At 39.6% G+C, this 27354-nt stretch overlaps 1 protein-coding gene and 1 long non-coding RNA gene across 2 annotated transcripts; one reads left to right on the top strand and one right to left on the bottom strand.

Annotated features, from left to right (window-relative positions):
• Positions 1-456: 456 nt before the first annotated feature.
• On the bottom strand, positions 457-27354 carry LOC126614344 (probable aminotransferase TAT2). The gene is made up of 8 exons (XM_050281955.1): positions 27159-27354; positions 17354-17747; positions 2287-2626; positions 1958-2176; positions 1500-1559; positions 1055-1210; positions 872-965; positions 457-770 (listed from the first exon to the last, which is right to left on the bottom strand). Exons 1-8 carry the CDS (start codon positions 27196-27198, stop codon positions 616-618), a joined length of 1458 nt encoding a protein of 485 aa, XP_050137912.1. The 5' UTR covers positions 27199-27354; the 3' UTR covers positions 457-615.
• LOC126614345 (uncharacterized) lies at positions 2637-17346 on the top strand. The gene is made up of 3 exons (XR_007620348.1): positions 2637-2990; positions 7024-7445; positions 17073-17346. It is a non-coding gene; the product is annotated as an uncharacterized LOC126614345 (long non-coding RNA).

Raw genomic sequence — 27354 nt, 5'->3', positions numbered from 1 at the left:
CTACCTTCATTCAAAGTATCATCTATGATTAATCTTACTAAACTGATTAATCTTTCTTCTTTATTGTTAGTCTAAAATTGTAACTAAAGAAATAACTTGAAGGGTCCTTGACTCCCCTTAATTGGACATATGATATTATGAGTAAAGTCCTTGTAAAAGGAACTTTATACAAACTTAACCCATCTGTGAACAATCCAATCGAACCAAGAAGTCGAAGTAACTTGTGGTGCAAATAATCAATCCATTTAATAACTAAAAAGAACAATATGTTATACAAAGATAATAGTGGCATGCTCAGATCCATATTAGTTTTGATTATGAGCCTCAAGGCCTAACAAAGGCTCCATAAATGCACCATTCAAACTAATAGCAAACTCATATTGTAGTATACCAAGCAACAAACCTTGCCCGACAGGCAAGACCCAGGGGAGTTGTGCGAGGGACAGATCTAGCCCGAACAAGAAGGTACCTTTGCTTCTTTATTTGTTTCAGTCTCTTGAGAACTTATTGGCATGGTGTTTAAGGGTTTAGCATCCAAGACACTTACGATGCATTATTATTAATTCATTACAAATTGACAGTGGCATACAAAAAGTAAAAACATCACAAATGGCATCAGCATTTCTTGTTGATGGCATTTATGTTATATAACGATAATTTTCTGGCATGCCTTTGACAGAAAGACTTTGTCCTCCTCAAAGCTTCTTCAACGGAAGATGGATCAGCAGCAAATGTAATGCGTATCCAGTTGTTCAGCCCTACTGCTTTTCCTGCAATACACACATAATCTCCGTTTGTTAGTCAGCGAGATGCTTGTAAACAAGACAAATGTCATGGAAACTATGTTTCTGAATGTTCATTAATTTCTTACCTGGAAGAAAGATCACGCTTTCCTCTTTCACGAGCTTGAAACAAAACTCGATATCATCATTAATATCTTCCAGTAGTGAAAGGTCTAGTTTCACCTGCATTACACGGAAAATTAATAAGCAAAGATGTATTAGAATGTTGAATTTATAGTATATGAACAATTGTGTTTCCGTTAATTTCTCACCATTACGGCCATGGATCCTTCTGGTTTGCTTGGACAGGTAAGACAAGGGATCTCATTTATCCTATCCCAGCAAATGTCTGAGGACTGCTTCAGGAAATACAGAGTTTTCTTGAAGAAGATCTCTTCGGTTTCTTCAAGGATGCGAGGAACTGCTGCCTAATGCCTATAAAGTTAGTACTCAAATAAAAGTTTTAAGCATGCAAATAATATGTTGTATTTTTCGCGTTTTGACTAAAATTCCTGAGGAATTGTGAGTAAATGTTGAACTAAAACAGCTATTAGAAGTTTTCTTTTGTTATAGCAATCTGGAAAGAGCTTTAAGAAATAGTAGTTCCAGAGGACAGAAGCCGCACAGTGGCATGACCTTAAAATCAAATTAGTCCACTAAGCAAGAAAACTAATTACTGTGTTTGAGCGATTCAAAACAAGCATATGAAGTACAAACCTGAATGAAAGTTGCAGGCCCTCCCAAAATGTCAAAATATTTCTTAAAGCGCTCAATAACCTGAACAGAATAGTATATGTCAAAACTAGAAGTGGATGATGTAATTATAAAAATCATGATGATTTTCGGTCAGTAGAACAAAGTTTTATCCATGAGATGTGAATATCTGTAACAGGTATAAGTGGAACTTGACAACATCAAACTGCTAAACCGATGGATCTGCAAAGCTATTGAATCCACAAGAGACTAGGGCCCATATGGAAAATCCATTAGACTTTTACGATAACATTTAGTGCTATAAACTGGTTTAGGAAATCCTGAGATAGTACTCATGAAGTGCACTAAAATGGCAGAGAGTGGGGCTATGAATATTCAATAGATGATGCGCGGTGATTGTTTGGATTTAATGGTACGTAAATCAATTTATATGGAGTTCATAATTCTGAGAGAGAGAGAACCTTGGGTGTTCCAAACATGCCACATGGATCAGTCGTCACAAACCAACCAAGTCGCCATCCAGGAACTATCCATCTCTTTGACAGGGACCCGAGAGTAAGAACCGGAACAGTTGATCCAAAAACACCCATTGGCACAAATGGTTTATCCCCAAAGGCGAGATGCCCATAAACTTCATCAGCAATTACAGGAATTCGAAGCTTGTTTGCAATTTCTGCGATCTAAGTTTGATACAAAAACAATAGGTTACAACGATAACCAGTGTCAATAACCTAAACTGGTCTCTCACTGTACAATCTTTTGTTCATATGTGATACCATTGACAACTAACCTTCTCCAGATGTTGGTAACTGTACACATTCCCACAAGGATTCCCAGGGTTTATAATTACCATTGCAACCGTGTTGTGATCTGCAATAGCTTCAACAGCATCAAGGTCAACCTCCCAGGCATTCTCTTGCAGGAGATCAAAATGTCTAACTTCAAGATGTCTAAAAGCAGAGCAAAGTTCATAGATAGGGAAGCATGGCTTTGGAAGCAAGATATTGGCACCAGGGCGAGAAAGCATAGCCAACGCGATATCAATAGCTTGCGTGCAACCAGACGTGACGAAAACATCATCAGATGTTAACTTGTATGGAAGGTCACGGGACAGATATTCAGAAATTGCTCTGCCACGAAGGGAAATTATAGCAAATTTAGTAATATACACTATGGATAAGCATCATCAACATGATTATATTTGAGTACCCTCAGGACATATACTCTGATGTTTCCTTGCTGTACAAGCCAGCAGTCTATTATCCAACACATGCATCAAAATGCCGCTTTATCAAGGATTCGTTTTAACCAAATAAGAAGAAAATGTTTTTGAAATTTTATCACAACAGAAAGATAGGAGCTTGGATTTTTGACAGTAAAGTGAACAAAATTTTGAATTGTTTTCAGCAGTAACAATGAAATCAGATCCTATCATCTATTAAACTAACTACTTGAGGATTACTTATAAGATTGGATTTGCCATTACTTTTTGTTGTGAGTTATATATTAGTTAAAGTGTAAATAGTAGTTTATTGTCTTACATTGGTGAAGTACATACGTAATATCAATTGTAACTCCTATATATACTCCACTTTGGAGATTAATGAATATATAAGAAATTTCCAAATATTGTCATATATATTTTTTGTATTTACCATGTTTAGTTTAATGTTGGTATTTACCATGTTTAGTTTAATATGGCATTAGAGCAGTTCGCTCTTGGTGACCTATGTACTTTAATTTTGTGCCCACACTTTTTGTGATTTCCTTCGTGAGAGAGGAAAAAAAAAGTGAATAGTGTCATGCTATAGTACATCACTTTGCTACAGTGCATGAACAGTGATCCTCTACATTGCGTAAACAGTGATGCTACAGTGCCGTGAACAGTCTGCTACAGTGTTCTGGTAAATTGTTTTTATTCTGTTGCGTATCTTTTGTGCCTTTATTGTTTGTGATTTTGTTCAATGGCTCAATATAATCATAGTGTTGTTATGCATCTTGGTGGAACAAATAAATGGATAATTGATACTGAGGCCATTGATCATGTGACTAGTGACCCTAGAGTGTTTGATGAGTTATGTGACTATGTTCGTGATCCGTATATTACTAGTGCAAATGGAGCACATTCCCCTATGAAAGGTGAAGGCACTATCTCTCTGACTTCAACCTTATCACTGGTTCGTGCTTTACTTGTTCCTGATGTTAAGTGCAATATTTTGTCGGTTGGAAGACTTCTTGATACCTTATATTGTTCTGCTCACTTCTACCCTATGTATTGTTATTTTCAAGACATTCAAAGTCAGAAGATAATTGGTCATGGTAAAAAAAATTGGGGTTTGTACATCTTAACTATGAAGGATACTGTTGTTTCCGGTTCAAATAATCATCAAGTTTTAAGTGCTAAAGTGGATGACAGACATCAAATTTGGTTGTGGCATCGATGATTGGGACATCCATCATTCAGTTATATGAAGCATCTATTTCCTTCTTTGTTTCGCACTTGTAGTGATTCAGAGTTCAAGTGTGAAACATGTGTCATGGCTAAGAGTCATCGTGCTTCCTTTCCCGTAAGTGATTCTAAAGTTACTTTGCCATTTGATTTGATACATTCTGATGTGTGGGGTTCGGCGAAAGTTACTTCTAATGGATTCTGTTGGTTTGTTACTTTTATTGATGATTATACTCGGTTAACTTGGGTGTTCTTGATGAAGAATAAGAGTGATGTTCCGTTACTTCTTCAAGAATTTTGTACAATGGTGTCTACTCAGTTTCAGACCAAAGTTAAGGTCTTCAGGTCTGATAACGAAGGAGAATATGTGAATCACACTTTGACATGTATTTTTCGTGATCATGGTATTATTCACCAGACGACTACTTCGTTTACACCCCAACAAAATGGTGTGTTCGAACGGAAGAATCGTCAAATAATGGAGGTTGCTCGCTCTTTGATGTTGGATAAATGTGTTCCTAATCATTTGTGGAGTCATGCTGTTTTGGCTGCTGTGTATTTGATCAATCGTGTTCCAAGTAAGGTTCTTGATTTTCAGACACCTTTCGATGTGCTACAAAAACATGTTTCTCTTGTTTCTGTATCAAAGCTTCCTCCGAAAGTGTTTGGGTGCATTGCGTATGTGCATGTCCATTCTCATCAACAGAGTAAACTTGATGCATGTGCTCTCCGGTGTGTCTTTCCTGGGTTTGCTAATAATAAAAAAGGCTATAAGTGCTATCATCATCCGACTCAAAAAACTTACATTACCATGGATGTCACATTCCATGAGGAAGTTTCATATTTTGTGAAGCCCTATTCTGACTCTCTACTTCAGGGGGAGATGGACAGTGAAGTGCAGATTCAAAGAGATGGTATGGATGATGTGTTACAGGCAGAGTTAGGAACAGAACCTATTATGTTGCCTGATACTAATCAGTCGGCTACAGATAGTGATCGGTTAGTTGTTATTCCCGAAACTATTTCTATTGAAGACATATCAGATGTGCCCAGCGAATTGCCTGTTAGTATGTCGACGAATTACCTTCTGATGATCGGTTGCCTGCTGCTGATATGTCTAACAAGTTACCTGATGATGGTTCGTCCAGTGATGATTCTTCTAACAGTTTGGTACAAGATGGTGGCATACATGAGGTAAATTTTGACGATTCTTCTACTTATCAGTTGCCTCTACGAGCTAATCGTGGAAAACCTAAAGTACAATATGAGCCTGATATGCATGCCAAAGCCAAATATCCTATCAACAATTATGTGTCTACTCATCGTTTGTCCAAACCATATGCATCTTACATATGTTAGCTATCTAGTGTATCAATTCCAACAAAATTGCAAGATGCTTTGTCTAACCCTAAGTGGGTTAATGCCATGAAAGTTGAGATGGAAGCTTTGGAAAAGAATTCTACTTGGGATTTGGTTCCTTTACCAAACGGGAAGAAAGCCATTGGATGTAGATTAGTGTTTACTATTAAGCACAAAGCATATGGTTCTATTGACCAGTATAAAGCCAGATTAGTTGCTAAGGGTTATACTCAAACCTATGGGGTGGACTATCAGGAGACATTTGCTCCTGTTGCCAACTTAATACTGTGCGTGTTTTTCTGTCCTTAGCAGCAAACCAGGATTGACCTCTGTTGCAGTTTGATGTTAAAAATGCTTTCCTTCATGGTGAACTTAAGGAGGAAGTGTATATGGATCTCCCACCTGGTATTGGAACATTTCCTAGAAAATGTGTTGTATGCAGGTTACGAAAGGCTTTGCATGGGTTGAAAAATCTCCTACAGCGTGGTTTGGGAGGTTTACAAGTTCAATGAAGAAGTTTGGGTATATCCAGAGTCATTCAGATCATACTTTGTTTCTAAAGCGACAAAATGGTAAGTTAATTGCATTGATTATTTATGTTGATGACATGATAGTAACTGGTGATGATCAGAAGGAGATACAACGCCTTCAAAAGTACCTAGCTACTGAGTTTGAGTTGAAATAATTGGGTGAATTGAAGTATTTTCTTGGAATCGAGGTTGCCCGATCCAAGCATGGTATTTTTCAGTCTCAATGGAAATATGTTCATGATTTGTTAGCTGAAACAGGTATGTTAGATTGCAAACCTGTTGATACTCCGATTGAGCAGAATCATCGTCTGGGCTTATTTCCAGATCAAGTTCCTACTCATAAGGAACGGTATCAGAGGTTTGTGGGGAGATTAATTTATTTATCTCACACTCGCCCTGACATTGCTTATGCAATTAGTGTGGTAAGTCAGTTTATGCACTCACCTAGTGAAGCTCATATGGATGCAGTAACCCGTATTTTGAGGTACTTGAAGATGGCTCCTGGCAGGGGCCTGTTTTTCTCCAAGAATGATCATTTGAATGTCGAAGGGTATATAGATGCAGATTGGGTAGGTTCTATCACTGATCGGCGATCTACATCTGGAAACTTTACGTTTGTGGGTGGTAATTTAGTTACTTGAAGAAGCAAGAAACAAAAAGTGGTGGCTAGGTCAAGTGCAGAAGCTGAGTTTCATGGTATGTCTCATGGTGTATGTAAGTTTTTGTGGTTGAACAAATTGTTGAGAGATCTTGGGTTTAAACCTAAAGGTGCTATGAAACTTCATTGTGATAACAAGGCTGCTATTGAGATTGCTCATAATCCAGTGCAACATGATTGAACAAAACATGTGGAGATCAATCGACATTTCATTAAGGAAAAATTGGATGCTGGAATTATTATGTTTCTGTTTGTGGGATCTGAAGATCAACTTGGTGATGCTCTTATTAAGGCTATGTCTAATAGTGTGTTTTCCAACTCGTTTGACAAGTTGGGCATGCGTGACATCTTTGCACCAACTTGAGGGGGAGTGTTGCGAGTTATATATTAGTTAAAGTGTAAATAGTAGTTTATTGTCCCACATTGGTGAAGTACATATGTAATACCAATTGTAGCTCTTATATATTTTTGGTATTTACCATGTTTAGTTTAATATTGGTATTTATCATGTTTAGTTTAATATTTTTATAGCTCTATAAAGCAGTTCCTTACCTAATAAGGCACAGGTATTGCTTCTACTTGATTTGTACCACACCCCGTCGGTAATGAACAATCCTCCGGAACACTCCAAAAATCCAATCAAGTAATTCGGGTTTGTTTGGTGTTCAACTTGAAAATAATTTATAGTTTTCGAAAATGATGATGAATGTAACTAAATTACTTAGTACTCATTGGTCGCAAAACAAAAAATTATATCCAAGAAAGATACCAAACAGGCTCAAAATTTCCTCGAAAAATTAATTAATAGTCTTTTCCATTACAATTTTTGGTTTTTGAACTTTTCTACTATCTTGTTTTTCATCCTTCTTACTTTATACTAATTTCTACTTTCTCTGTCAACTTCACAAATTTGCAAATTGCTATAACCCAGATTACTCGGAAACGCTAAAAGGGTTGTTTGGATCAAAACTTAAACTTTAGGCTTGGGGGAAGTTGGCCCAAAAAGAGAAAGAAAAGCCCGAAGTTAGCCGAAGTCCAGAAGATAGGAGAAGCCCGTTTTTGACTAGGTGCAGACCTTGCAGACCACTTGCTTACCTACTTAAAGGCCAAGTGGTATAGACCAGCCAGCTATACAGCCCAAAAAGTACTTTTAGATGGCAATACAAGTAAAATAACTGATGATTCACTACCCTTCAAATTGCATTCGGGCAAGATTGTCGCTACAGGATGCCAAGCCAAGGTGTCTATAAAAGGACCATGAGAGGTCAGAATCAAGGACACTCAAACAAACAAATACAAGCACAAACTCTGCTCAAAAGCCAGATTTGCCTTCAAACCGAAGCTGTAGTCAGCCCAAGCCTTCATCCCTTTCGGGATAAACCTTTTGTAATATCTCTGCTACCCTGTTCAACTCTTGCTGTAGTATCGATTCCTTCTGTAAACTTATCTCCCTACCCTTTTTCTAAGCTTTCAAACCTCTTGCAAGACGATCAGCCTTGCCCGACCCTCTTTGTTTTTGTCTGTGCATTCATTAACCTAGCAATATGTTGTATACTACAAGTTATATCCAAGTTATTTCTAGTAATATGGCTATCAAAAGATTCTCTCAGTGCTTAGATCCGATTTGAATATGTCTCCACAATTCAAGTCATATCTAAGTGCTAAGCCCTCGGGCATATAAGATTTGATCACCCTAAAAGTCCTTGGCCTCAAGGCATAAAAAGGAACCTGATGTGGACTTAACCCATCCACTACAAGCTTTGATAACAAGAAGTCCGAAGTTACTTGGGGCGCAAGTAATTGACCTGTCACTTAGTTTTATTGCTGTGATATTATGATTACCATATAACGTTCGGGGACGAGATGAATTCTGATGGGAAGCCTCAAGACCTACACCTAAGGCCCCACAAAGGCATCTATTTGGATTCATCCTGTTTCTCGGGCAAGAACATTGAGAATGGAAGGGGTTCTAATGGGAAGCCTTAAGGCCTATTCAAGGCCTCGCAAAGGCACCTATTTGGATCCATTCTGCTTTTTAAGTTCGGGTAATCAGAAGTATGATGGTTATAAGATCTACATAACCAAGAAAAAGGAACCTTATATGTTCAAATACTAAGTTAGTTATTTATGGGAAGCCTCAAGGCCTATACCTAAGGCCCCACAAAGGCACCTGTCAATAACTAACATAGTCTTTTGAATATATAATTAAACTCAAACATCCATTCTACATCTGCCATACTGAAGATGGCAGTGGCACGCCTGAACACTTATAAGTTAATCTTGATCGTGAGCCTCAAGGCCTACACCTAAGGCCTCACGAAGACACCTTTCAAAGTTAACTCTGTCCTTCTCTTTCAGCCTTGCTCGACAAGCCTTGCCCAATAAGCCCGCCAGTAAAGCAGGAGCCCGACAGAAAAAGCATCAATCGGCGCCAAACCTCTCAGGGAGCTGTGTGCTCGTCGGACAGGAAGCATTCCCCACGGGAGATTTCCCCAACGAACATAGTTTTGGCACGCCTGGTGGGATTTCCTGATCAAAGTAATATGTCAAGAGGATCAGAAGATTTCCAAACTGCTTTGTTGCACATACTACAAAGATTGGAGAACACCTCTGCAGGCTCCAGAAAAGAAGATAATCCGGTTCTCAGACCACCTATTCCTATGTCTTTACCTCAACTTGGGGAGAAAAGTGATAGGGAAAAAAAGGGGCTTAAAACCAATCAACTAGAAGAAGCTGCGGTGACTAATAAACATACGGATCCCTTCTCAGAAGCCCTTATCAATATGATCAGTATGGCCTGGGCAGAGAAGGGAAAAGAGAATGTCACAAGAGAGGAAGAAAGAAGATTGATTGACAAACCCATAAAGGGGGTGGCTAACTTGCCCGAATATCCAAAAGCCGCCATATTCAAAGGAAGAGTGCTGTGCAGTAAGTGCTAATGCGAGTGTGAGCTCGAAATACCACTTACTAGAACCTTCATAGATCATAAATTGATCAGAAGGAATGATGAGCAAAAGAGAAAAGAGGCACAAGAGAAGGCTTGGCAGACTGCAGGAAGGGATACCTCCCGAAGTGTCTTTTAGCGGTTAGGAGGTGATTCCCAACCAAGGGCTTTATCAGAAATCTTTCGTAACCATGAGGTTTCTGAGGAAGCAGAGGATAAAGATGCCAAGAAGCCAAAAGAAAGAAGTACAGGACACTCTCAGTACGGCCATATGGGAAGAGAGGTCAGGCGGAATGACATGATAACAAACCCTGTTACAAAAGATAATCCTGCTTACCTCGGGCGAAAATGGTATGTGGTTGGGAAGAACGGACAGCCCGTTAAGCAAATGGGAGCCTCCATGGTCAAAAGGGTTCAGAGGCAACATAAAGCCTACATGAATTACTTGAAAACCCCAGCGACGTCAGAAGCTTCAAAAAATCAAAAGGTAGAGAAAACGTTGTCTGGAGGAAGCAGTCAGCTCCGCTGGAGAAGTAAAAAGGAGGTGGAGAGGGCTAACAGCAAAATTGAAGGCGAAGGAAATCATGTGCCACAAAGCCTGCACCCGAGGAAATATAGAATCTTGAGGAGAGCTCAAGAAGATATGATTATGGTACCAACTCCCGGCTGGAAGGCAGAACAGCCTATTTGCTTTGGGACTCTCTCCCCTAAGAAAAAACAACCTTCTCCATCATTGGGGGATCCCTTCGGAGAAGTTCCAAAACAAACACCATGTCCAGGTGTGAATCAACTCGAGGGAGCAAAAAAGAGGAACTACCAGAGCCTAGCAACTTTCATATAAACATGGCATATGTGCTGTCTGCTATGTTTGTTGCCCAACCTGATTAGCCCGCCGCCATGGAAGGAGATTATGTCACAACTGAACCAATGATGGCTCATGTTAATATGGAGGTAGCGGAAGAAGGAGCATCGGGAAAAGCTGCATCATCTGAAACATCCAAAGAAGGTCCTGTAAGGATCTATACAGACAAAATGGTGTTCAGTAGCCCGAATATGTCACTTGCCAATCATCTGAAACTCATATATGTGACAGCTCATTTGGAGGAGGTGCCCTTCAGAAGGATGTTGATTGATGGAGGGGCAGCTGTTAATGTATTACCAGCTAAGCAGATGAAGAAGTTGGGGAGAGGCATAGAAGATCTTATTCCTACAGACCTCACAGTTTCTAGTTTTTCGGGCGCTATCACCAAGACTCTTGGGATATTGCCTTTGGAAGTAGATCTGGGGTCTAAACAGATCATGCTGGCGTTCTTTGTGGTGGACTGCACCTCCACCTATGAAGCCTTACTTGGAAGGGATTGGATCCACCAAAGTCTTGATGTGCCCTCCACCCTACATCAACAAGTGGCTGTGTATCATAAAGCAAGTGCAGAAAAGCCAGGCTTTTGGGAGATGGTAGAGGCCGAATCACGGCCATTTCTTCCCACAGCCAATATAACAGAAGCAAGTTTCTACAATCCCAACGTAGGAATCTTGAAGTGTTTGGGAGTAGATGAGAACGGTCGCCCTACCAAGGTGACGGCCCAAAAGCTTCTAGAACAAGGAATGCTCCTTACTAGAGAGGAGTGGGATAGACCTTTTATTATCCCAACACCCCTACACCATCAATGATAGAACAAAAAAGGAAAGATCAGGTAATGGCAGTCAGATCCCTGATTAAACGACTGTTGGTGTATGGGAAAGAAAGAAGACAAGAAAAAGAGTTCTTAGACAGAGAAGAGCAGGAATGGCAGGTGGAAGCTTCAACCAGCCAGGATGAAAGCAGTAAAGAATCTTGTCAAAAAGAATTGGAAAGGGCCATTCAAATGGCCGAATGTATATATGACCTGGATGAACCAGACGACTTGCCCGAGAGCCCGGAGCTGGTTGAATTTTTGTGTGCAGAACCTGATAAGCCACCACCGGAGGTCCAAGATCCTTTGGAAGTTATTGAGCTAGGAACAAAGGAGGACCCAAGACCAATACAAATCAGTGGTTTATTGGAGAAAGAAGATCGGGCACAAATTATCTATCTCTTGCAAGAATTCAGAGATTGTTTTGCTTGGCATTACACTGAGATGCCGGGTTTAGATGTAACCTTGGTGGAATATAGAATGCCCATCAAGGAAGGATATAAGCCGGTTAAGCAAGCACCACGAATGATGTCGAAGGAGATAGAAGAGAAGGTCAAAGAATCGATTGAAAGGCTCGTAAAAGCCGGATTTATCAGGCCAGCCAAATATGTGGAGTGGTTAGCCAACATTGTACCCGTTTTAAAAGCTGTAACAAAAGCAGTACGATGTTGTGTTGATTATAGAAATATTAATGGCGCTACACTTAAAGACGAATATCCTATGCCTATGGCAGATCTTTCCATAGATGTGGTGGCAAAAAACAAAGTCTTATCTTTTATGGATGGAAATGCCGGGTATAATCAGATAAAGATGGCTTCGGAAGATATACATAAAATAGCTTTTAGGTGCCCTGGGCATGTGGGGGCATATGAATATCTGGTCATGCCCTTCGGGCTCAAGAATGCTGATGCAACCTACCAAAGGGCGATGAATGCCATCTTTCATGATCTGATTGGCCATAACATGGAGGTGTATATTGATGACATTGTGGTGAAATCCAAGACGGAAGAGCATCATCTGATAGAACTCAGGCAGGCCTTAACAAGAATAAGGGTCCATAAATTGAAGATGAATCCAAAGAAGTGTGCGTTTGGAGTAAGAGCGGGCAACTTCTTGGGATTCCTAGTTCATCAACGAGGGGTGGAAGTGGACAAGAATAAAGCTCGGGTAATAATGGAGTCACCTTCACCCACCAACAAAGTGCAACTTCAGAGGCTGCTGGGAAAAATTAATTTCTTAAGAAGATTCATTGCCAACCTGGCGGGCAAGATCTAGCCACTGACTCCTTTATTAAGACTGAAGGATAAAGAGAATTTTGAGTGGGGACCACCACACCAAGAGGCTTTCGATAGTATCAAAGCTTATTTGACTTCTCCACCGGTATTGGTACCACCTCAGAGGGGAAAACCTTTAAAACTATATATCTCTGCTTCAGATAAATCAATTGGGAGTTTGCTGGCTCAGAACAACGAAGGTGGGAAAGAGCAGGCAGTGTACTACCTCAGTAGAATTCTGACCGAGGTAGAAACAAGATATTCCCCAGTAGAGAGATTGTGCCTAGCTCTGTATTTTACTGCCAATAAGCTGAGGCATTACATGTTACCTTGTCACGTGCACATCATCGCCAAGACAGATGTGATAAAGTACATGTTGTCAAAACCAATGTTAACAGGGAGGATCGGGAAATGGATTCTAGCATTATCAGAGTTCAGCTTCCAGTATGTTCCCCAAAAGGCAGTAAAAGGCCAAGCAATTGCTGACTTCTTGGCAGAGCATCAAGAATCTCGAGATGAGATAATCAATATACCAGGAACCCTGGAAGTTATTAATGTTTGGATCCCGCCAGGCAAAGGGATATCAGGCAAGGAGGAGTGGATCCAACATGAGATAAGAAGAGTGGCTGGTTTGTGGATTACTCATTGGAAGCTGTATTTTGATGGTTCTTATACTCAGAAGGCTTCAAGAGCTAGGATTGTGATTATCAACCCTCAGGGAATTTATCATTATTACTCATTTCTTAGACTATCAAGGGAATACCAACAATCGGGCAGAGTACGAGGCCTTAATCATTGGTTTGGAAATCTTGATGGAGCTGGGGGCAATGGAAGTTGAGGTGTTTGGTGATTCAGAATTGGTGATAAACCAGCTAAATGGGGAGTTCAAGTGCAGACATATCGCCATGGCCGGATATTATTTGGCGGCCACGCAGTTGCTGAGATATTGGGATTCTGAGATATCGGTGAGTCATGTCCCCCGGGGAACCAACTTAGCAGCCAATGAGATGACGCAATTGGCCTCAGGTATACCAGTACAGGAGAGAAGATATGGGTTGGATGTCGAGATTCAAAGGAGAAATCTTCCTTCTATCCTGGAAAGAGGATTCAGCCTGGATGTAATGGTTCAGGAAACCGAGGTAGAAGATTAGAGATCGCCTATCATCCATCATTTGAAGGATCCCTCTTCACCTACCAGCAAGAAGAACCGACAACAAGCAACTAAGTATGTCTTGTGGGCGAAAGACCTGCTAAGGAAGACTCCAGACGAGTTATTATTGAAATGCTTAGGCCAAGAGGAATCCATGAGAGTGATGGCCGAAGTACATGAAGGAGTATGTGGAGCACATCAGGCCGGAACAAAGATGAGATTGCTGCTCAGAAGGTATGGATATTTCTGGCCCGACATAGAAAAAGATTGCAAGTTCTATGCCCGAGGGTGTGAAGAATGTCAAAGGCATGGTCCTCTCCAACATGTACCCTCTGTACCTTTGAATCCAGTAGTCAAGCCATGGCCCTTCCGAGGATGGGCGATGGACTTCATCGGGCAGATATATCCAGCTTCTAGTAAGGGGCACATTTTCATAATTGTGCCAACGGATTACTTCACCAAATGGGTGGAAGCATCAGCAGTAAAGTCCATAACCTCAGCCACAATCAAGAATTTCATTGAGACCAAGATTCTGTACAGATTTAGGGTACCCGAAACTATTGTGACTGATCGAGGGCCATTTTTCATTTCAAAGGAAGTTGAAGAATTTGCAAGTAAATACAAAATAAAGATGGTCCAGTCCAGTCCTTACTACCCACAGTCAAATGGCCAAGCAGAATCTAGTAACAAGATTTTGGTAAACATTATTAAAAAAATGGTGATTGAGAGTCCGGAAAATTGGCATGAAAAGCTGGGAAACACTTTGTGGGCATATAGAACTTCCAAGAGGGCAGGAACAGGGACAACTCCTTATGCTTTAACCTTCGGGCAAGATGCAGTACTTCCCATGGAGATCAACGTAAGTTCTGTCAGAATTCAAAATCAGTTTGGGTTACACAGCGAGGAATATATCGAAGCCATGTGTCAAGGAATTGAAGACTTAGATATAGCCCGAACTGAAGCCTTGAATCAGATTCAAGAGGGAAAGAAAGCTGTTGCCCGAGCTTATAACAAGAAGGTGAAGATGAAGTCTTTTAAAGAGGGAGATTTAGTATGGAAGACAATCCTCCCTCTAGGAGCTCAGCTTAGGGGCTTTGGAAAGTGGAGCCCGACATGGGAATGTCCTTTCACTATTAGTCAAGTGTTGAGCAAAGGGGGATACTACTTGGCAGACCTTGAAGGGAAGGAGCAGAAATATCCCATTAATGTTAAATTCTTGAAAAAGTATTGTCCTACATTATGGGATGTTAGAGATTGTTACTTTGAAGAGGATGCAAGGTAGAGCAGATATCAGAATATCAAGATGCAGGGTATGATCACCAACCATTCAAGAAGACAGAAAAACAAAAAGTTGCTAAAAACAAATGTTTATTTCATTTCGACAAATTGGTGATATTTACAAAAAGATCTAAAGACCGAAGTACTACATTCGATTCCTTCTGGATACAATATTATATTTAACTGGTTTTCCGATGTCTCCTTGGATAGGACCCGATCAGGTGATCGGGTTGTGCAGCCAACACGTGCCTGGTAGGGGATCCTCAGGCAGAATTACCACTACATGTGATGGTGAAGCCTGATTTATCATGAAGGCAAGCAGGAAGGCAAGCCATCATGAGGAAACCGCCTGACCAAGGGTATTGGAGATAGCGGGGTGATCGACCAAAGGTGTTGGGGATAGTAGTTGTCTGGTGAGGACTTTTTTTCTCACGAAAAGGGAGTTTTAAGAAACCCCACTTAAACTCTGAAGAACTCATTTCACAGTTTTGGGAGAAAAACTTGAAGCGGATAAAAGATAAGATTGAGGATGATTTGTGGGGAGAACCAGAATTTATAGGAATGCCAGAAGGTAGTTCAAGGGTCGTGGGAAGATCAAGAGACTTCGGGTGACGTCAATCTCAATCAAAAGATACAAATTCCGAGAGCAAGGGTGCAGACACATGCAGCTATTCAATTAATATTGACGCCTGAAATTCCAGGCTAAATATCAATTGAAGGGGGCACTGTTTGGATCAAAACTTAAACTTTGGGCTTGGGGGATGTTGGCCCAAAAAGAGAAAGAAAAGCCCGAAGTTAGCCGAAGTCCAGAAGATAGGAGAAACCCGTTTTTGACTAGGTGCAGACCATGCAGACCACTTGCTTACCTACCCAAAGGCCAAGTGGTATAGACCAGCCAACTATACAGCCCAAAAAGTACTTTTAGATGGCAATACAAGTAAAATAGCTGATGATTCACTACCCTTCAAATTGCATTCGGGCAAGATTGTCGCTATAGGATGCCAAGCCAAGGTGTCTATAAAAGGAGCAGGAGAAGTCAAGAATCAAGGACACTCAAACAAACAAATACAAGCACAAACTCTGCTCAAAAGCCAGATTTGCCTTCAAAACGAAGCTGTAGTCAGCCCAAGCCTTCATCCCTTTCGGGATAAACCTTTTGTAATAACTCTGCTACCCTGCTCAACTCTTGCTGTAGTATCGATTCCTTCTGTAAACTCATCTCCCTACCCTTTTTCTAAGCTTTCAAACCTTTTGCAAGATGATCAGCCTTGCCCGATCCTCTTTGTTTTTGTCTGTGCATTCATTAGCCTAGCAATATGTTGTATACTACAAGTTATATCTAAGTTATTTCTAGTAATATGGCTATCAAAAGATTCTCTCAGTGCTTAGATCCGATTTGAATATGTCTCCACAGTTCAAGTCAGATCTAAGTGCTAAGCCTTCGGGCATATAAGATTTGATCACCCTAAAAGTCCTTGGCCTCAAGGCATAAAAAAGAACCTGATGTGGACTTAACCCATCCACTACAAGCTTTGATAACAAGAAGTCCGAAGTTACTTGGGGCGCAAGTAATTGACCTGTCACTTAGTTTTATTGCTATGATATTATGATTACCATATAACGTTCGGGGACGGGATGAATTCTGATGGGAAGCCTCAAGGCCTACACCTAAGGCCCCACAAAGGCATCTATTTGGATTCATCCTGTTTCTCGGGCAAGAACATTGAGAATGGAAGGGGTTCTAATGGGAAGCCTCAAGGCCTATTCAAGGCCCCGCAAAGGCACCTATTTGGATCCATTCTACTCTTTAAGTTCGGGTAATCAGAAGTATGATGGTTATAAGATCTACATAACCAAGAAAAGGAACCTTATATGTTCAAATACTAAGTTAGTTATTTATGGGAAGCCTCAAGGCCTATGCCTAAGGCCCCACAAAGGCACCTGTCAATAACTAACATAGTCTTTCGAATATATAATTAAACTCAAACATCTGTTCTACATCTGCCATACTGAAGATGGCAGTGGCACGCCTGAACACTTATAAGTTAATCTTGATCGTGAGCCTCAAGGCCTACACCTAAGGCCTCACGAAGGCACCTTTCAAAGTTAACTCTGTCCTTCTCTTTCAGCCTTGCCCGACAAGCCCGCCAGTAAAGCAGGAGCCCGACATAAAAAGTATCAACCGGCGCCAAACCTCTCGGGGAGCTGTGTGCTCGTCGGACAAGAAGCATTCCCCACGGGAAATTTCCCCAACGAACAAGGGTGATACAGAATCAATCATGAATATTCAAATTGATGAAGTATGTCGAAGTAAAAAAAAGTGAAGGGAACTATAAAAGTACTTTCAACTAAAACATTAAAAAATGCAAATTGAAAACAAAGTCCGTTAAATCCAAGAACAAGAGAAGAATCCAGAAACCAAATTTGAAGCACTTAGGACAAGAATTCGATAGTAACGAGAAAGAACAAGACAACTAATGACAATTAAACAAAAAAAAAAAAAAAAATCTCAGAAATGAAAAAACCATAATTAATAATTTACCTTCTGGTTTGAGGAAGACCAACAGTGGGAGCATAGCCATTGAACTTGTCGGATTGGAGGGCTTCGACGACGGCTTCCTGCGATACATGTGTCGTGTGGAAGCAGGAGAAGGCAGTCGGGTCCCCCATGCCCAAAGAAATCAGCCGTCTGCCATCGTTTTCATTGACATTCTGCAGCAGCAAGCTGAGGATGCCTTTAATGGTGATTGTTGTAGAAGTAGTGTCCAATACTGGTGCAGCTTGGTGGTTCGAGGTGCCGTTTTCGATGGCGGATTTGATGGGTTTTGGGGGGGTGTTTTGTTTCAGTTTGGGGAAGTGGGATTTTCGGTGTTTGAGGTCTGAGAAACGTAAGGAAATGGAGGAGGGGTTCCGACAAATGGAGGGGCTCAGAGGAACTGCATGTCCAAGTAAACACCACACGTTGAGGTTTTTAATGCTTGTGCATGAATGAATACAAAAACTTGGCAACTACTTGGATAGATTTTCAGTTCAAAACACTACCAACATGTCACTTTCTTTAACTTCCAGCCAAAATTCACAAAATGTCGTGTCGGATATATGTCAATGTTACTTTGCGGTGAATTTTTTAATTTTTTTTTAAGAAGATTACGATATTTTATTTATTGATAAAAGGACATTACAAATATGGGGTGTGATATCTACACACCTATTTTTACTTCTCACACACCCTTCTAAGTTTTGGCCGTTAGATCGGGTGAATTGAAGAAGATCAAATGATATAAATTAACAAGGGGTGTGTGAGAAGTAAAAAGGGATGTGTGGATAGCACACCCCTACAAATATATATCATGAAGAACTCGGCTCCAAAAAGGTCATTGTAAACTAGATATAAAAATATTACAATAAAGCATCACTAATCGTAAAGCAATGAGTTTACTTCAAGCACTCGTCCAAGCATGAAGAAACTTTGGATAATACTTGTGTGATTAATTACATTTATCTTCTATCTACATTTTGTCCAATTTTACAGGCAACAAACTTAGATTTTTGAAATGGATTGAGCTAAATTTATCTAATGTCCAAACTTATTAAAAATTCGACCATACGAGTGATGTTGGGCAGACAAATTTGGGTTTATGTTGTAATAACTTGTATTTAGTGAGGTTTGTTTAGAATTTAGATATATTTTCTATTTGTAATTTGGTTAAGATTAATTTCCTTTTTTGTTTTTCTCAACAGTTCTTGTACACTATATATGGGTTAGAATCAGAGCCGGTCCTGAGATTTTTTATGCTCAAGGCGACACCAAAAAATGTGCCCTAACTTCATATAAAAAAATTATTTGTTTTTATACGTAAGATTTCAATAAAATTATACTTAGAAAAGCATAAACAAACCCAATAATTTAGAAACATGAAAAAACTAATTTATTTTGTATCGGGAGAATGGAACACAAAAACTCCGAGCTTATAAGTAATAGATGATGAGTTTTGTTTTCCTTCTATCCGAACTTTTAAAGTGTTATTATATAAATCGTGATGTGGTTTTTCTTATATATTAACCTTGTCAATATGGGACTAAAAAAATAATGATGTTTTCTAATCTTTAATTGATATGTATAAGCAATGAATGGGCACTAAATTAAACATTATCAGTGACACGTCATATGATTTACAAATTTTATCTACGCATTACTCTTTGTTGAAAGTTAGACTTGAATTGGAACGAATGTTTAAAAACTGCAACTTACATAGCTACTTAACTAGTAATTAAAAAAAAATTAACAATCAAACAGAAATCCGTAAAAATGAAAAGAATAAATATGCACATAGCATTTCGAACTTAGGATTTCTCGTTAATTTTAAACAACAAAAACGGTTGCTTTTGAACTTGATCATTTAGACAAATTTTATAATTTTAAACTCTTATGAAAATAAATTCGTAAAAGTTGGAAAGTAAAAAAACACACATACTGTTTCAAACCCAGGACATCCTTGATAATTTTAAATAACATAAACCACCACTTATGATGAAACTTTTCGATTAGTTGGCCAAATTTTTATATTCTTATTAAAAGAAGGGTTCTTTAGATATAGACCATTGCAACTTTTTTTTCCTAGATAAAAACCCATCCAATTCTAAACATCCAGCCAAAACCCAAATTTGAAAAACATTGTCACGTAGAAAAGTAATTGACCTATTATTACAAAATATTTACAACTTGTGCCACAATCTTCAAACTTAATTAAAGAATTTGCTTAGTTGGAACCTAGTCAATGGACTTTAATCAAATAAACAAGATGAGATGGGTTTTAGTTAAGGAAAACATAATTTCAAGGGGTAATGTCAAATTTTCAATTAAAAGAATTAGTAAAAATTGAAAAGTAAATAAACATACATGGTGTTTTGAATCCAAGAGATCCTCCATAATTTCAAACAACAAAAACCACTTGCTCTACTTAAATTTCTTTGTTATTCAATCAACTTTTAAAAATTCATACTTTTATGAAAATACATATAAATATACCACCCCAATAATTTTGGTGCCCTCAATTTTTTTGGGCCGGGGTGGCCCTGGTGAGGATCAAAAGAAAACCATACTGAAACACTTTTTATAGTTCTCATTTTGTAACTTCTTTCAAGGATCTAAACTATCTATATTTGAGTTTATCATTCATATGTCATCTTTGCAAAAAAAAAAAAAAAAAAAAAAAAAGACAAATTCAAAACCATTAAGAAATTCATTTGTAGTATAGAAAATGGATGAAATCAGTTTTGCAAAGAATCATATCATTTAATCCAACGGTCATGTTGTTTCGAATTTATAGATAATTTTTTGTAACAAAATCTTTAAGAGAAGATCTAAAAGACAAATGGTTGAATCGTTGAAATACGTTACAAGGTGGGCTCAACAAAAATGTGTGTCCTCTGATTTGACAAACAGTTAATTTTAGCAAGTAATGTACATATTAGTCTGAATTGAAGTACATTTGGATTAGCAGACTCAAGTTTCTCAATAATTTAGATGAATTTATTTTATTGTTTTGTTATTATGAAAAAAGTTTATTGGAATCGAGATGTGGATTTGGACTAAGATAATAATTTAGATGACTGCTGTGGAGCAAAAAATAATCACAAGGTGACACATCGATTTTTGGTAAAAAGGAAAAAGTTACCCCTGAGACACACCGGTTATCCTACGCGCAAGCAGTGGACAATCATTCTTTAATCAAGCCAAGAGTGTCCAAAAAAGGTAACCAATTCCAAATTATCTCATCCATCCTCATCTTAGGTAATTACTTCATAACCTACAAATTATTCCATATAAATGGAGATTAATTGGCTAATTAATGGATTAATTCCTAATTAATCCATTAATCACCAATTAAATCACCCATTTTCACACAAAAAACTTCTAAGGGCCGGCCACCTCTATTCCCTATATATATGACCCTATTTTTTTTTCTAAAAAAGGGGTTCCACACTCTTGCAAAACTCCTAAAAACTCTCCAAATACTTTTCTCTCTAAATTCTAACTTTGGCATCGGAGGTTCTTCGACCAAAACCCCCTCCTTCATCATGGGCGCGTGAGGCTCTTGGCCTTGACCTAAGGTGTTAATTGTTTTGTAGGTGCAATTTTGTCCAAGAAGAAGAAGACGGAAATTTGCATCCACAAATTGGTGCTTTCATTAAGAGTTGAGTCCCACACTCGTAGAAGACTCTCGCATCCAAGGTTTTCTATTTTCTTGTCCATTTGTAGATTTTTCATACGTTCTTATTATTAGAATTTTTTGTTTGCACAAATTCTTTGATAAAATGTAAAAAAGAAGTACAATGGCTAGAAATTTAGAAAATTCAACAAATGAAAATTTCAACATTCAAGAGATGGGACCACGACGATCCACGAGGCTAAATGTGACAATAAGTGGAGCGGCACCACCACCACGAGTCACCACCACGGGAACCACTGTGGTGGCTACCTCAGTAGCCACTCGCGGTGAGGTCCATGGCACCACTACCACGGCCTGAGCCATGCCATCAAAGCAATCCCAAGCCATGTCGTTCCAAGCCCAACGTGAGCCCAACGTGTTGCCAAGCCGAGCCCTAGCCTCGCGCCCACATACGCCACACACCGAGCAGCCCACTCTCGTGGCCCAGCTTGCTCCCGTGGCCCAGCATGCTCTCGCCGAGCAACCTATTTTCTTGGCCCAGCCTACTCCTGTGACCCAGCCTGCTCCCGTAGCCCAGCCTGCTCCCTCGGCCCAGTCTGTTCCCGCGGCCCAATCCGCTCATATGGCATTCCAAGCAGCCCAAATTAGCCCAAGACTATCTCAACCATATGGACTAACCATCGAGCCGGGGGCATTTTCACCATGTTTCTTCGCGGATTTGACATTTCTTAATTCAAATCTCGCGCTTGGAGCTTACCACACTTCCATTGCTCAATGAGGCATATTCCTTCCAAGCTCTTCTAATCCAAATGGCGAACAACACTTGTCTTAACAAGTCATAGAGTTGATGAACGCCCTAGCATAATAGACAACCTTGGTGAATCAACTCTTGCAACGCACCGAGATCCAACGTGCCCAGGACAAGGGGTCCCGAAGAAGGACAAGGGCAGACGAACCTCTCCACCAACGTCCTGGCAAGTAGTCACTTGACCAGTCACGAACCGAGCGTTCTAACGGAGTACACTCCCGATTGGACCTCCGAGATAGCATATACTCTCATCTTAACGCGTGGAGGAGCGTGCACTCTCAGTCAGGCCCACGGACAAACATACATTCACGGTTGGGGTCACACTTCGATAATCAACATGAGCAACCTTCCAGGTAAAGTGTTCATTCACGATAAGGCCCGCAAGGAGTATCCTCCATCTCACATTGGAGAATGCATCACAGCGGACGAAGATAAATAGTCACTCAATCCGACTCAAGTTCACCAATAGCCTACGAGTTACTCGCTCTCTTGCTAGGACTATAGCACACTGACTGCAGCTGTGGCATAGATGAGCCGAACATATGGAATAGCAGCCTGGACCAACAGGTCACGATCGGGGGCAATCGAGGGCTCTGCCACCCCAACAAAGGAAAATTCAGGAAAAAGTAGAAATACTTTTGAACGAGCGATTGTGCGATTTCCGACACAACGAAGCTATTGATAAGGCACTTTGATAGACATGACCAACATAAGCGAGTCATCTTTCAATGACAAGATCGAGCAGATGAAACTAACCCACATAGATTGCAGGATATAGAAACTTCTTCTATTCCGACAAAACACAGCAGCTCAGCCTAATGGCACGCCCGGGGTAGACGAGTACCAGAAGGACACACCAACCTGACTACCAAGAACCGGGGGTAGACCTTGTTCTCAACACTCAAGACAATTCCTTCTGCTACGCACAACTTGGCCCAAGCCAGCCCCATCTTTGATTTCACAACCACGCCTGCCTGCTTCATGGCTCCCGGCAGCCATTGATCTATCACCATGGCTCATAACTGTACCCATCTTGCACCATGGCTCCTAGCCATATGGCTCGTGCCAACTAAGCCTCAAAAGGGCACAAGATGAAACACCTAATGATGGCGCAATAATTCAGGGAGCAGCTTACTGCGCTTACACCCTTACGTGGGTTCCACAAGCAGTTCGAAGTCTTAAGCAGTTCGCCAAATAAGACCTCGTAGCCTGAGGATTATTTCAGTTGTCCAGCAGTCCAGCTTTCCTCAGTTGCACTCATGACAATGACTTCCATGCTCTTCAGTGCAATGGATAAACTAATTGCTCTCAAGTGCGAGAGGATAAACCAATTCCCTAACACCCATATGGGTCTGTTATCCAGTGCGAGATGATAAACTAATTGCTCTCCAGTGCGAAAGGGTAAACCAATTCCCCGACACCCATATGGGTCTGCTCTCCAGTGTGAGAGGATAAACTAATTGCTTTCCAGTGCGAGAGGGTAAACTGATTCCCCGACACCCAAAATGGTATGCTCTCCAGTGTGAGAGGATAAACTAATTGCTCTCCAATGTGAGATGGTAAACCAATTCCCCGACACCTAAAAGGGTTTGCTCTCCAGTGCGAGAGGAAAAACTAATTGCTCTCCAGTGCGATAGGGTAAACCAATTCCCCGACACCCATATGGGTTTGTTCTTTAGTGCGAGAGGATAAACTAATTGCTCTCCAGTGCGAGAGGGTAAACTAATTGCTCTTCAGTGCGCTAATTGCTCTCAAGTGCAAGAGGGTAATCTAATTGCTTTCTAGTGCGTGAGGGTAAACTAAATCCCTAACACCAATCTGGGTAAGCTCTTCAATGCGAGAAGGCCACATAGCTTAAAAGATCGAATGCTTGAAGATTAACTAGGCAGTAAATGGTCAGGGGGCAGTAGCCATTTTTGCACTTAACATTTCGCTCATCCGACACTTCATCTTCAGCAGCTCCAATCTTGGAAGCTTTATCCTCGACTGCTCCATCTACGGCAGTTGAGAAATCAAACTCAAGCAGTTTCCTCATTTTTGGCAAGCAGCCCAGACATGGCAGCCCAAACCATTACCCATGCCACGCCACTTCCTCGGCCCATGCCGAGCCAATCCTTGGCTTCAATCAAGCCGAGCAGCACAAGCAATGGCCCTTGCCACACCACCTCTTTGGCCTATGCCAAGCCGACTCCTGGCCTCTACCAGCCGACGTGCTGCACCACCCCAACGACTACCTCGTGGCAGCACCTCCCAAGAAGAAGACAAGGAGAATTAAGTTTTTCTTACATCGGTGCAATGCAGCGCGGAGAAGACGAAGAAAACAACAAAAGACGGTCCTTTGCATAGGCAAGTGTAGAAGATTGCTAGGGGAGGTGTAACAAATATCCTCTGAGCTTTTTCTCTCTTGTAGGTTAGAATAAATCGCTCTCCAAAGTTGATTTAAAAACCCACTTAAGGTTGACTTAAATAGGCTTTGAGAGAAATTTATTTCCCTTTCCTAGAAGGATATAATTTCATATTAAAGAGGGAATCTACATCAAAATAGGAAGTATTCGTAAGTTTCCTAGAGCAAGAAGATCTCTACACTTGCTGCACTTTCCTACGAGCAGCCCAGTAGGTGTGGGGGCATTTGTGGAGCCAAAAATAATCACAAGGCGACACGTCGATTTTTGGTAAAAAGGACGAAGTTACCCCTGAGACACACCGATTGTCCTACGCTCAAGCAATGGACAATCATTCTTTAATCAAGCCAAGAGTGTCCAAAAAAGGTAACCAATTCCAAATTATCTCATCCATCCTCATCTTAGGTAATTACTTCATAACCTACAAATTATTCCATATAAATGGAGATTAATTGGCTAATTAATGGATTAATTCCTAATGAATCCATTAATCACCAATTAAATCACTCATTTTCACACAAAAAACCTTTAAGGACCGGCCACCTCCATTCCATATATATATAACCCTATTTTTTTTCTAAAAAAAGGGTTCCACACTCTTGCAAAATTCCTAAAAACTCTCCAAATACTTTTCTCTTTAAATTCTAACTTTGGCATTGGAGGTTCTTTGGCCAAAGCTCACCCATTCATCATGGGCGCATGAGGCTCTTGGCCTTTACCTAAGGTGTTAATTATTTTGTAGGTGCAATTTTATCCAAGAAGAAGAATGCAGAAATTTGCATATACAACTGCAACCGCGAGAGGCAGTCCACCACCTCAACCCCCCCCCCCCCAACACAAAAAGAAAAAAACAATTTTTATGAAAAAAGTTCTCACGGGTGCTCACAATTTTGCAAACAATCATGTAATATCTGGGAAAACAAAAGAAATCCTTTATACATGCATCATGTCAAAATCAAATTTTTTGGGTTTGTTCGTTACCAAACAAGCATTTTCTTCGTTACCACACAAACAATAAGAGCAGCCAAGTCTCATGGCCACGTCTTCAATCTGAATTGAAAAAATTTCCTAAATTTGAAAAACGTGACAAAACTCACATACAAACATCTCTTACCTAATGGCTCTTGGTTTTAGCATAAATCACGTTTACAAATTTCAAGTTTGTACCAAACTCACACTACATGCAATACGTATCTATTAGACAAAAGAATAAAACCCTAAGGAAGCGTTTGTTGCATCGAATTATTTTGGATTGGACTAACTTCTGAGATTAAGCTGGATTGACTTAGAATAGACTAAGCTGAACTGATTTAATGAAATGTTTGATGCAGTGTTGTACTAAGAAGCAAGATAATGAAAAAAAATCAATGATGTAAAAAAAATATTAAATGTAATTTGCTTCATTCCAACACCAAGAAAGTAGCGGAACCCCAATCGACAAACCGAGGTACAAAGCTAAATATAAGCAATTCCAAACCAAGGTATAAACCTAAATATAAGCAATTCTTGGAAAAAATTGAGAAATCAATGAACGGGCATTAAATTAACATTGTCAATATGGGACTAAAAAAATAATGATGTTTTCTAGTCTTTAATTGATATGTATAAGCAATGAATGGGCACTAACTTAAACATATCAGTGACACGTCATATGATTTGCAAATTTTGTCTACGCATTACTCTTTATTGAAAGTTAGACTTGAATTGGAACTAATGTTTAAAAAATGCAACCCACATAGCTATTTAGCTAGTAATTAAAAAAAATAAACAACCAAACAGAAATCCGTAAAAATGAAAAGAATAAATATGCACATATCATTTCGAACTTAGGATATCTCGTTAATTTTAAACAACAAAAACCGTTGCTTTTGATTAAACCTCTTGATCATTTAGCCAAATTTTATAATTTTAAGCTCTTATGAAAATAAATTAGTAAAAGTTGGAAAGTTAAAAAACACACATAGTGTTTCACACCCAGGACCTCGCTTCTTGATAATTTTAAATAACGTAAACCACAACTTATTGTGAAACTTTTCAATCAATTGGCCAAATTTTTATATTCTTATTCCTTGATAATTTCATATAATGTATACCACCACTTATGGTCAAACTTTTCGATCAGTTGGTAGAATTAGTAAAAATTGAAAAGTAAATAAACATACATGGTCTTTTGAATTCAAGAAGTTCTCATTAATTTCGAACAACAAAAATCACTTGCTCTACTTAAATTTCTTTGTTATTCAATCAATTTTTAAAAATTTATACTCTTATGAAAATATATATGAATATATCATCTTAATAATTCCAAAACCATTAAGAAATTTATTTGTAGTATGGAAAATGGACGAAATCAATTTTGCAAAGAATCATTAAAATGAATATCATTTAATCCAACGGTCATGTTGTTTCGAATTTAGATGATTTTTTGTAACAAAATCTTTAAGACAAGATCTAAAAGATAAATGGTTTGATCGTTGAAATACATTACAATGTGGGCTCAACAAAAGTGTGTGTCCTCTGATCTGACAAACAGTAAATTTTAGCTGGTAATGTGCACATTAATCTGAATTGAAGTACATTTGGATTAGCAGACTTGGGTTCAGCTAAGTTTGCTAAAACTCTAGAGCACCCTCATGCACCCTAAGTTCAAGTTTCTCAATAATTTAGATGAATTTCGTTTAATTGTTTTGTAATTATGAAAAAAGTTTATTGGAATTGAGATGTGGATTTGGACTAAGATACTCAATAATTTAGATGACTGCAACGGCCAGCGGCAGTACGCCACCTCAACCAGCCTCCCCCACCACCTCCTTTCTTTCACTCTCCATTACCCTTCCCAATATACCCATCAACTGACTTTCAAATTTTCAATCAAAATGCAGCAAATCCAATTCAAATAAAAAACGATTTTTAAAGAATCCAAACCAAATGCATGCAGAATCCAAAACAAAATGAAACTTTGACCTTTGACGCCAACCACAGACGCTCTTGCCATTTCCCCCATCGCACAACGTTCCTTGATGTTCCTCGAACTGTCGGCTTACTCGGGAGGAGTCTACAGACCCCTGTTTGATGGTGCTGTGGTGGCGAAAGAGAGAGTGGCCAGAGATGGAAGCGAGAGAGCAGATTTGTAAATGTGTCTGATCAACATCGGACCCAT

This window comes from Malus sylvestris, chromosome 3 (genome assembly GCF_916048215.2).
Source record: "Malus sylvestris chromosome 3, drMalSylv7.2, whole genome shotgun sequence".
Classification (NCBI taxonomy): Eukaryota; Viridiplantae; Streptophyta; class Magnoliopsida; order Rosales; family Rosaceae; genus Malus; species Malus sylvestris.
This window is presented reverse-complemented; position numbering and strand designations above follow the sequence as displayed.